General features: G+C 32.6%; 1 protein-coding gene across 2 annotated transcripts in view; it reads left to right on the top strand.

Moving 5' to 3' along the window:
• Nucleotides 1–12721, top strand: part of LOC125064518 (protein scarlet) — a 33166-nt gene that overhangs the window by 14491 nt on the left and 5954 nt on the right. For both annotated transcript variants that reach the window (XM_047671612.1, XM_047671613.1), the window contains exons 6-7: nt 4621–4791; nt 10572–10810. In XM_047671612.1, the coding sequence (XP_047527568.1) occupies nt 4621–4791; nt 10572–10810 (410 nt within the window). The remainder of the gene's footprint in view (nt 1–4620; nt 4792–10571; nt 10811–12721) is intronic.

Raw genomic sequence — 12721 nt, 5'->3', positions numbered from 1 at the left:
CGCAGAGATGGTGGGCTCTCTGAAACAAAGATTTGCCAACGGTAGCTAACTGACTAGGGTGGTGGTGCGAGTCACCATTGCGAGACAATACATTAAGTCACACAGTTTATAGGAAACCCACACACACCAATAAATACCTCAATGGTGACTCGCACCACCACCCTAGTCAGTTAGCTACCGTTGGCAAATCTTTGTTTCAGAGAGCCCACCATCTCTGCGATGCTGAACACCTAGAGGACGAGCTACTTCAGGTCAAGCTTGCACTCCACCAGAACAAGCTGCCCGTGCCTCGCCAGCATCGCAGAAGCCGTATCAAGCCACCCACAGTTGAGCGACAACCTGCATTTCTACCATATGTGAAGGGAGTTACAGACAGGATTGGCAATATCTTGAAGCGAGCTTCGATTAAAACCATTTACAAGCCTCATAAGAAAGTGAGCCAGTTCTTGAGACCTATCAAGAGTAATATCCCTTTACAAACTGCGGGAGTATATAAACTCGAATATGAGTGTGGTTTATCTTACATAGGTCAAACAAAGAGAAGCATCGGTACTAGGGTCAAGGAACATATAGGAGATGTCAAAAATAGGCGTTCTTCAAAGTCTGCAGTCTGTGAACATGCTCTGGATAAACCCAACCATTTTATTCGATTTGATAAACCACAGATCCTCGCTAGAGAACACAGATTCATTCCTAGAATGATACGCGAGGCTATTGAAATTCAAAAACATCCGAACTTCAATAGAGAAGATGGTTGGAGACTTTCTAACACTTGGGATCCACTCATTAAAAATTTAAAATCCCAAATCCAACAGACTGCAAGACCTAAAGATACAGTTAGTGCCTTCTGCGTGCAACCGGAACGCTACTCAAGATACCAATTAAGAAATCGTTGGCGGTAGTTGTAAATAATATTTCTTTTTAATTCGAACAGACAAATGTCACCTTAGTCTGCCCGTGACCACGAACACTGCAAAGTGCTCGAAACGTCGGGATGTTAAAATAAAATAATTAATATACGCGATTAAATCCGTTAAAAAAACTAGTTTTATTTCAATGCCATTATCCTCCGTAGTCGGATAAAAAAGTACCAAAAACGCAAATAACGAGTCAGTCGAGTTTTTAATTATTTTTTCGAAAATAGATCGGGGTTTCTTATATCACGTAAAATCAGAAAAAACTAAAACTCGAAATTCGTTATTGAAATAAAAATGGAAAAAAACACGTTTGATACGACAAAAAACTTAGCTGTCAATTGTAATTAAATAATATTTAATCGCTTAAAAAACATCTCATCATGTTAAACTATGTAAACATATATTTATATTTTAATATATACCAAACTAGCCCGGACACAAAAAAGCCATCAAAATTTAAATTCCATGATGCGGACGCGTGCCAAATTCTAATAACAACTCGCGATAACGAAAATTAACTTTAATTTCGTTTCAATAATAAAATTATTTACATACAAATATATGTAAATTTTTAAAGATGATTTTATCAAGAACATATTTAAATTAAGTAAAATTAACATAGAATTGAAGGCACGTGTTTAGCAGGGAATTTATTAAACTATATATGTAATTCTTATAAGAGGATCTTGAACATTTTTATTTATTAATTAACAGTGGCTCTCTCTCTGGTTATCATTTATTTCAATTCTACTATCATCAATACCATCGCAATAAAATGACGAAATATTTCGTAGTGGTATATATTAAATGCAATAATCAATAAAGAGGAGAGACTAATAATAAATGAATAGATTTATAGCTATTTTTTTTAAATAAGTTGTTGCTTATCTGTTTGATATGTAATTTTAAATTGTATGTAGTCTTTAATATTATTATTTATTTAATATTTGAACATCGTCAGCAATGTCTGGGAATTTATAACACGTACATGTAGGTAGCGCTATCGTAGCATGCAAAGTTATTCTTTGAAAATTCAATTTGAAAGTAGGCGATGTGATCTTGGTAATAGGTCTCAGAAAAACCACCAATATCGTCTTCCCATACGATTGGTATGGCAAAACACTCGGAATAATAATTATTTCATATCCGTGCATACTCATTGCACTTCGCATCGGGTCAGTGTAGTTATTTGCATTCAGATTGTATGACAGAGGTTCATATGTAAGTGAAGAAGGTCTTTTATTTTAATGCCATATACATTTTTGGGAACAAGCTCCTGAAACGAGGATATGAAAACATAAAGCTGAAATGCATATATATATGCCACCTGATGGTAAGTGGTCACCACCGCTCATTCCTTACATTACCAATGCGCCACCATCCTAGGGAGCTAAGATGTTATAACCCTTAACCTGTGTTTGCACTGACCTACTCACTTTCAAACCGGAACACGATAATACTAAGTATTGCCGTTTTGAGGTAGAATATATGATGAGTGGGTGATACAATATTAATAATTTAAAACATTCCGGAAAGGAATATTATCAGCCACCGCAAACAGATTGCCACGCTCATTATATGAAATATCGTATTTAAAATAATACTGACATGAGTTATTTTCCATAATATAATATACAGAAACAACAACCTATAAGTTACCTTACAGCTTGCCATAGATATCATCACGTCCATGAACTATGGTCTATGATTTATAACAAATAGCTGTATATAAAATCAAGTTTCCGTAAGAACATTGATGAGTATTAATGTAATTCATTTATAATTAGAAGTACTTTAATAGTATCGGTATATTATAATACATTTGAATTGATTATGTAACATTATTTAACCACAAATATCGCTATTGCTTTCGACGTTATTTGAAAAAAAAAATCATTATGGTATAAAATTTGATGGTACCAATTTTTATCAAAATTTATGAGTAAATGAGGTGAGTAGAGGTAGTTTGATGGCTACGCTCCTAATACTTGCACTGCAATAAATATAAATTACTTGTTATACTGTATACACTTCTCAGATACTTGGTGGTAGGGCTTTGTGCATGCCCGTCTGGGTAGGTACCACCCACTCATCAGATATTGTACCGCCAAACAGCAGTACTCAGTATTGTTGTGTTCCGGTTTGAAGGGTGAGTGAGCCAGTGTAACTACAGGCAAAAGGGACATAACATCTTAGTTCCCGAGGTTAGTGGCGCATTGGTGATGTAAGGAATGGTTAATATTTCTTACAGCGCTATTGTCTATGGGCGGTGGTGACCACTTACCATCAGGTGGCCCATTTGCTCATCCGCCCACCGATAACATAAAAAAAAGATGTAATATCTGTAAAGATACTAGCTCACTTAACACAAACAACAGAACTGGCGGTAGAATAATTAGTCTGTGGATGATGCCTATTAAACGACGTTGTTAGCGTTACTGCACCGTTGAAACAACATTTATACTCCAATATTTTAATTTTTCATTTAACTATGGTATCAATTTCACGTTAGATCGAATGTCCTAAAATCCTTCTCGAAATGGGTATTTTCTATCACATATTCTATTACGTATCCGTGTTTCTCTCTGGCTTCTCCAGTTTGGCTTTATTGTTGAAATAAGTCAAAAGATCAGGACAAGTAGGCATACTTAACATTTGATCTAATTATTTTCATTGGATATTTTGACAAATATTATTTATTATGGCGTATCTCCGTAGCGAAGATCATATTCCTGTCATATTGATTTCCGTTACGTCTACATAAGATATTACATAAAATATTAATCACTTAATACCGTATACAATAAAATACATTTTACAATATATTTAAGCATTCCATTTAAATTTATTGTATTTATAATATGGCTTAGTTGGACTTGATAAATGACATATATATTTGTTAAAGTATTCGTGTAAGAATTGTTAACTCACATGCGTAAAAATACTTTGAAGGTAATATCAAAACTCATTATTACTAATCTAATATATTTTATAAACGAAATATACTATCTTATAACGAAGTTATTTGCGGTTTCACTGCGGTGTTAGGTTACGGCACTAAAAATCAGTGACCTGGAAATAAAGCCGGGCTTATTCTTAATTATCGAAGCCCTCATTAATGCGGTATAAAATGTACCAATTTTTAACTTTTAATCTGATTAGGTCCTCGATAAGGCAGGTCTAAATAAATAAGCCTGTGTAATATAAGTATTGTCTATTAGCATTAGCAGCCCGTAAATGTCCCACTGCTGGGATAAAGGCCTCCTCTCCCTTTGAGGAGAAGGTTCGGAGCATATTCCACCACGCTGCTCCAATGCGGGTTAGCCGAATACACATGTGGCAGAATTTCGTTGAAAGTAGACACATGCAGGTTTCCTCACGATGTTTTCCTTCACCGCCGAGCACGAGATGAATTATAAACACAAATTAAGCACATGAAAATTCAGTGGTGCCTGCCTGAGTTTGAACCCGAAATCATCGGTTAAGTGCACGCGTTCTAACCACTGGGCCATCTCGGTCATATTATAGTATTGTCTATGAAGGTAACAAAACTTGTGACAAACTTCATCCTTGATGAAGATTGAAGAAATTGTGTATTTTTAAACTCAACTATTATAAGAAGTTGAAGTCTCATGTGTATTTTATCTTTCCTTTTATGAAAACTTAAAAAAAAATGTTTTATAAATGTTCGCAAACTTTCTAGGCCCGACTCCGCATGGACCGTCGAACAACACCTTTGGCCCGTCGAAGAAGAGTCAACCAGCTAATGCGGCAACTGTCGTTATATGGTGCGAAAAATACTAGGATCGGGGGTTTGGACGGATTGAAGACGCTGTCAGGAGGCGAAAGAAAACGACTCGCTTTTGCTACTGAGGTAAGCATTATACTATGAACTTTATTTTACGTTACATTACATTAGCAGCCTGTAAATTTCCCACTGCTGGGCTAAGGCCTCCTCTCCCTTTGAGGAGAACATTTGGAGCATATACCACCACGCTGCTCCAATACGGGTTGATGTAATACACATGTGACAGAATTTCGTTGAAATTAGACACATGCAGGTTTCATCAAGACGTTTTCCTTCACCGCCGAGCACGAGATGAATTATAACCACAAATTAAGCACATAAATATTCAGTGGTTCCTGCCTGGGTTTGAACCCAAAATCATAGGTTAAGATGCACGCGCTCTAACCACTGGGCCATCTCGGCTCTCAACTTTATTTTTCTCACTCATAATTTTGAATAAGATACGAGAAGAACTTGGACTACTATGTCGTCATTAAAAACAAATGTTCGTTGAACTTTGCTATTTAGTTTTTGTTCATCATCAATATGTGACATAAGTCATTTGGTTAATACGTATGTATATTTATAATGTCATTGTCCAACGGTGCTAGTTTAAGTATTAATTAATAATGATAACTACAATTATGTTGGCATTGAGCCGCATAGCATGAATTTATACTACAACATAACGACTTATAAGTACCTATGTACATATGTAGGTAAATATGAATGAATCTGAGTTTATTTATTCCTCCAAAACTTTTAGAACAATATTCATACTCCAATAGCGCAATGGTTTATGGCTCGCCTAGCGATGTGAAAAGTCGCAGGTTCGATCCCGAGTCCCAACCCTATTGGCTATTGTCGTCCTCACTCCTATCATACGCTTAATTGAAGGGGTACATAGGAATATTAGTTTTTTATTATTAATTCTTTAAAAGGTAGCATTGCTGTTGACCATTGTAATAATTTGGTTTTAGAGTTTTTATTGGTGTATCATTAGAGAAGATATTTAAAAACCAATTATTCATAATATTAAGTTAAAATCCATTCTAAGAGCAGATATTGCAGAAATTTTTAATATTAATATCGTCATTTAAAATAACCATAAATTAAAGATACGATTTGAAATAAATGAATATCATCTGACCTACATATTCAGTATAAACACTGTTAATTCTTCTTCAAAAGTTGTTTTTGCCTTATTTAATAAATAAAAATAATAAATTATAAACCAATTTTGATTATTTTTTTTCTGTAAAGTTTAGAATATCTTTAATGCTTCTACGTAAATTGATACGTTCGTTTTTATTTAAAACGTACATTCCAGAAGTCAAAGACACTTATATATTATATTGACGTGTTATTCTAACAGTTCATAAAGTAATTGGGCCTAATTTCTTTTTAATAATGTAAAAAATATGCTGAGGATGACAAAAGGTAAAAGATAATACGTAATATTGCGTTGGTTCTGACTAGAAAAATATTTAATTAAGATATATTAATTCTATCATGATTCATACGTCCAACTAGCTAAACAGTTTATTTATTAATGCAAGTCAAGTGTTGGAATTATAAATTGTATTTATCGCCACATAAAAAAGATACCAATCACACTTATTAGATCAAATACAATTTAATTTTTAAGTATTATGACTTTAATAGATTATTTTGTCATAGTTTATTGGAAAGTTTGTTGAATCGGTTTTCACTGTGGACCTACGTTCGAATTCCGGATCGAGCAAAAAAAATTAAACTAACGTTCCGGCTTTAGATTCAGTTTATTGCCGTAAGCACTCAACAACCTTTCATAAAAACCTTATATTACTCCAGAAATTAGTAAAATTCATGTTACCCCTCTAAAAATAGAAATTGTACATTGAGGGCTCCACGATTCCCTGATCAAATCATATATACGCTATAACTAACTTGATACATTAGGGGATTTAAACATTATTAATGCAATTATTATAAAAAAATAGAAGTAGAAATATGTTCATATAAATTGAATCGATTACAATAACATTAGTCTGAATATATTTTATCTATTCATGAATAAAATCTCCTCTTTATCATATAAAATCCGGATTTAACTGGATAGATATAAAATTAAGACATAAAAATGCTTGTAACACAATTTTAAAATATTTAGTAGTTAGATTTATTACATCATTTATCAATTAAATAAAAATAATAACGCTAAATAAACGAGGAATGAACATAAATCGATCTGCGTGACAAACATGACTGATTACGGTCACGGTGGCTATGCTCATACTATTGTAAAATATTTCCTACTAGTCTCTAAACTACTTGGTGTAAATATTTAAAAAAAAAATGTATTTAAAGTAAGTGTGGGCGACGTATTCCAAGAAGACGACTAGCTCGAAGTCCAGCGAAGACCTGCCGATGTTCAGTAATAAAATAAAATATTGAAACGCCAAAATTTATTAAAGTAAAATGTTAAAAAAGAACGGGCAACTGTGAGCCCTTGGATGTTGTAAACTTAAATTAAAAAAAGACTACTCGGTGATACCATATTACCCAAGTGCGTTCTACAATATAGGTAGAATTTATTATTACACTCATGTATGTAACAGCAACCCGATACGAATGGAGTTCAGATTTTATTCAAATATCTTAATAAACGAAATACTTTTAAATAATGATCACTAATGATCACATTAAACAGTAGATATTCAAAGAGATATGTAAGTGGATAGACAAATGGGCGATATTATGTCATGTGGTCACTGCTACCCATAGACATTAACGCTTCCATCACCAATGCGCCACCAACCTGAGGACTGGAACTGAGACTGTCTCTTGTGCCTGAATTACACTCACTAATACTAAGTATTGCTGCTCTTCGGTAGAATATACGATGAAACAGACGGACTTGCGTAGAGACCATACTTTATAACGAGTATTAATTACGACCAATTTATTGCTATGACAAATAATGATAGTCATAATCAGTCATTAGAAATTGAAATTAGATTTTTACGAAACTGACAATTACAAAATCGTTGACTTCGACAAGTTTATTGTCTAAAAGAGGAAGACAAAACCCAACAAACTATAAACTTATAATTGCACGAATATTTAAACATGGAGTAGCATTAGCATTAGCAGCCTGTAAATTTCCCACTGCTGGGCTAAAGGCCTCCTCTCCCTTTGAGGAGAAGGTTTGGAGCATATTCCACCACGCTGCTCCAATGCGGGTTGGTGGAATACACATGTGGCAGAATTTCGTTGAAATTAGACACATGCAGGTTTCCTCACGATGTTTTCCTTCACCGCCGAGCTCGAGATGAATTATAAACACAAATTAAGCACATGAAAATTCAGTGGTGCCTGCCTGGGCTTGAACCCGAAATCATCGGTTAAGATGCACGCGTTCTAACCCCTGGGCCATCTCGGCCCAAATGAATATAATCGGTATTTTTTTTTTATTAACATTTTCTAATGCATATATATATAAGTCGACAAAAGACTAATCGGATTATGTATTAATAATTAATAGATTGATATATTTTTAAAAAAACCAAAACGTTAAAGAAATACACTCAAGGAATGTATAGATAAGCCATTCGAAACATGGAATTGATAAAACATTACTCATAAATACAAAAAAAAACGCGTGATTGCGCAATAATAAATAGTAAGACGAGAGGTCAATGTCGATGCAAAACCATTAGAAAGTAGATTTAAATTTAATGTTTACAAACATTAAACAAAAACTATTATTAAGCACATACTTATATTATAAAGAAGTAAGTTACGGTTGTTTGTATTCCCGGCTTACGCAAAAAAATTGTTAGTCAATATTTTTTTCCGATTGGTAATAATCAACATGTTAATTTAATTTATAGTTTCAGGTAGGACAAATACTATATTATGTTAAAATGTTACACGTTTCAGTTATAATAAATATAATACTAAAAATGCTTAAAATTATATTTATATATTAATTACTACTTAGCAAATAGTTAAGTCTTTACTGTAAGCTATTGAAATTTAAAATAATTTCCACACTTACTTAAAAAAGAATAAGAAATGAACCAAATCCTTTCACCAGAAGAGACAATAAATTAAATTATGTTAAATAATTATGAAGCAAAATTAATTGCTTTTAAATAAATTTTCCCGTGAACGTGAGTGATCGAATAATAATCGAAGATCGTCGTCTTATTCGATGAATTATCAATCAGTACTTAGTTTTCAAAGTGATTTTTTTTTATAATCGTATGACATATAAATATTTGTCAGTGATCGCTCGATCATTACGAAAGTATTTATAATAAGAGACACTGACTAAGGTTTTTTCAAAAAAGTTGTCATCTCAAAATATGCCCTGGTATCTGGTTTTTTTATCAGAGTTCCTTGTTAGACGTCAATTTTAAAATGATGCTAGACAAATCATCTTTAAATATTATGAAATATTCAAATGAAACCGGTTTCATAACAGACAATCATTAGTCCAATCGAATCGTTTAATATTTCTCTACAACACCTCATGCAAATAAAATTTCAAGGTCTAGGTAAGAAGATATTCAATATATAGTTTGTATAAGTACATCTATTTTCATCTATAATCTAATCTGTTTTATAATACCTTAAGAGCAGAGACAGCTCACTGGTTAGAACACGTCACTCATCAGATATTCTTACAGATATACTTCCAAACAGCAAAATATAGTATTGTTGTGTTCCGGTTTGAATATTGAGTGAGCCAGTGTAATTACAGGCACAAGGGACATAATATTTTTTCTAGCTTCCAAGGTTGGTGGCGCATTGGTGTAATGTATGGAATCGTTATTATTTTAACAGTGTCAATTTCTATTGGCGGTGGTGACCACTAATCATCAGGTGGCCCATTAGCCCGTCCGCCTACTTATAACATAAATAGAAATAAATAAAAAAGAAACGTCAATATTTTCCAAGATAAACCAAGGCAAGCATAATTGAACTTAATGTACTATTAAAATTTCAATTTGTAATTGATCTCGTGGTCGCCGTTGAAGAAAACAACGAGACGATATTTGCGTGTATCGGTTGTAATTCGGTCACATATGTATCTAAAGCTTTAGTCACAGCACTAGGATAGTTACAGTCTGTCACTTGGCTCTATATTAGACATTAATATAAATAGGCAAGGCAGGTGAGTTGTCTGTGATTGTCACACAGATTTTAATTTTGAATCTTCTTTTATGTAGTGGTGAACATCAATAACACGGGTGCATTGTTTTTTTATTTTTAATTATATCTTATGTTTAACTTTCATTTCTCAATTTTGAATGAATATAAAGAGAAACTCTTCTATTAAATCGCCAGGCTGATTATTGTCCTACAAAATATTTTATCATGTTCTACATTAAAATCTACAATCGTTATTTCAAAACTTTCTGTACGAGTGGAATCCCTTCAAAATTATGATTACATCGATACCAAAATTAAACTTTTTTTCAACCGGATAATATATATAAAATATAAATAAAACGACGAATGTTTTAATTTCATATGATATATTGTACAGGTTTTAAGCTTATTACTATAATGTGTTAAGACTTCTCAGAGAAGGCTTATCTAATCACAGTACATTTGTTTATATACATATTTATCTTATCGTGGTAACATTTTTCGGATGCTGGTTGCGGAATCGTTATTGTTTTTTATGAGTAAACATGTGTTTTATGAGATGCTCCCGTAGACTCATTCTTTTAATGAGGTTTCGTAACATGTCAAGATGGTCTTTTTCTGTCTAAGATAATCTTTGTCACTTGTTATAATTGTTGTTATTTATACAAAGCCTATAATTAAAATTGCAAACATATGAATTGATTGAAATTCCTCAAATATTTCAGCTCCTTACTGATCCAGGACTGCTATTCTGCGATGAGCCTACCACAGGGCTGGATTCCTCGTCAGCGCAAAAACTGATGACGTTGCTGCGAGCGAGTGCTGTGCAGGGGAAGACTGTCATCTGTACTATCCATCAGCCCTCGTCGGAACTGATGGCGTTGTTTGACAAACTCCTGCTACTGGCTGAGGGAAGAATAGCATTTGCTGGCGATGCTTCTGGAGCACTCAGTTTCTTTGAGAGGTATATTCACTTTGCTTTTTCTTTATAATGTAAGTAGGTGAGCGGACAAATGGGCCACCTGATGGTGAGTGGTCACCACCGCCCAGACATTGGCACGTTAAGAAGTATTACCCATCGATATTGCGCCACTAAGCATGAAAAATTAAATGTTATGTAATGTTATGTTTGTATCTATCTGCCTTTGTGTCTATAGTTACACTGACTCACGCACCCTTCAAAACAGAACATAACATAACCAAAAGACTAAAAGCTCTATCACCATGTAATTCTTAAAAGTTTACAAAGATTTCTTGAAACCGTAATCGACTTCTTATTGTTGTAGGGTATAAAAGTAGTTGTAAACTTGCAATATTTTTTTTTGAGAGAGCATTTTAGTCAATCTATTCGGAAACAAAAGTATCATTCAGGCGATTTAAAAGTAAAAGTACTGCACTAAAAAGAAATATCAAAATGTAACGGATTTGAATAGGAAATAAAATATACTAATTTCTTTCATAGTAATTCTATTTGAAATTAAAAATCCAATGAGCTCATAACGTCAAATTTTAATCGCGTCTTACAATTTTATCCTATTCTTAGATAAATCGATGGCGCCAAACACATGTCCGATCAAACAGAATTGTCTCATGATCTAAATAATGTAGGTAATCGTTGGCCTTAATAGGACTTCCCGATTCATAGGAACAGGCAACGTTCAAGGACTTAAATGTGTCGATTGATTTTTTTTCTTATGAAACTATGCAATATTTTTTCTCGATTTTGAAGATCTTGATGATACTTACATAATTTTTAAAAGTCCGATTTTCGTAAAGTTTTTTTTAACCAGAGTTTGATTTCGTGTTTTTTGTGTCCATTTGTCGTCTCGCATTGATAGTAAAATATGATAATAACGATTCTAAATTGAATGTTTGATCAAATTTTTACTGAATAATATAATATAAATGTATATAGTTATTAAAAAATATATTTATCAAATAAGAAGTTTATATAGTGTGGACAAATAAAATAGTACCAAACCAAATTTTATCTTAGGTACCTAGAAATTATATCCCTTTATTGATAAACATGACTTTACAAGTGCCTACTTTTCAATTAATTATTTATTTTCAATTGTCTTCATTGAAAGTTTGTTTTTATTTGTATGTGTTGATTACACTATATTAATTTTATGTAAAATCTTGTCCACGCCGAATTGTAATGAACCAGCTTCCTTTCACTAAAGTGACGAAAATTGTAACAGCTTTTGAATGTGACATTGCTGGGTGAAATCTTTCCCTCCTCTTTCGGAAGGCTTGGAGGATATTCGACAATGTTTCTGCAATCGGCTTGGAAGACATCTATCACTAACAGTCGCGATTATAAGAATGTCTTTGAGAATATATTTTTTAATTATGATCTGCTTTAATTCACAAATTACACACAGTTTCAAATATTTTATTAATATATGAAAGAAGAGAAGAATATTTTTGCCGCGTTTTACAACTTTTCCAAGTATACACTAACTAGGTACTAAGTATATTCTATCATTTCTTTCCTGTTGTGTATATTTCATTTTTTTATTTCTTTTGGATTAAAATCACGTAAATACAAATATAATTTACTTTTTACTTTATTTTTTGAAAACTAATAAAAATACTTTATCGTACTATTAAAAACCCATTTGTAATGTTTAATGGATGTTTTATCTGGTTTAAAAATAATGGTTTATTTTGTATAGGATTAAATTAATGATATATTTTATTGAAACATTATTTGAATATAATCATAATATGATGAACAAAACGACGCATTTAAGTGCAATTATAAATCAAATTATATCAGGAGATGTTTTTTCGTTATTTAGCTCCAATTTACAATGTAATGTAATGTAAAGTTTTCTATGGCAATATTATTATAATGAAAATTAAAAAG

This window comes from Vanessa atalanta, chromosome 6 (assembly GCF_905147765.1).
Source record: "Vanessa atalanta chromosome 6, ilVanAtal1.2, whole genome shotgun sequence".
Classification (NCBI taxonomy): domain Eukaryota; kingdom Metazoa; phylum Arthropoda; class Insecta; order Lepidoptera; family Nymphalidae; genus Vanessa; species Vanessa atalanta.
This window is presented reverse-complemented; position numbering and strand designations above follow the sequence as displayed.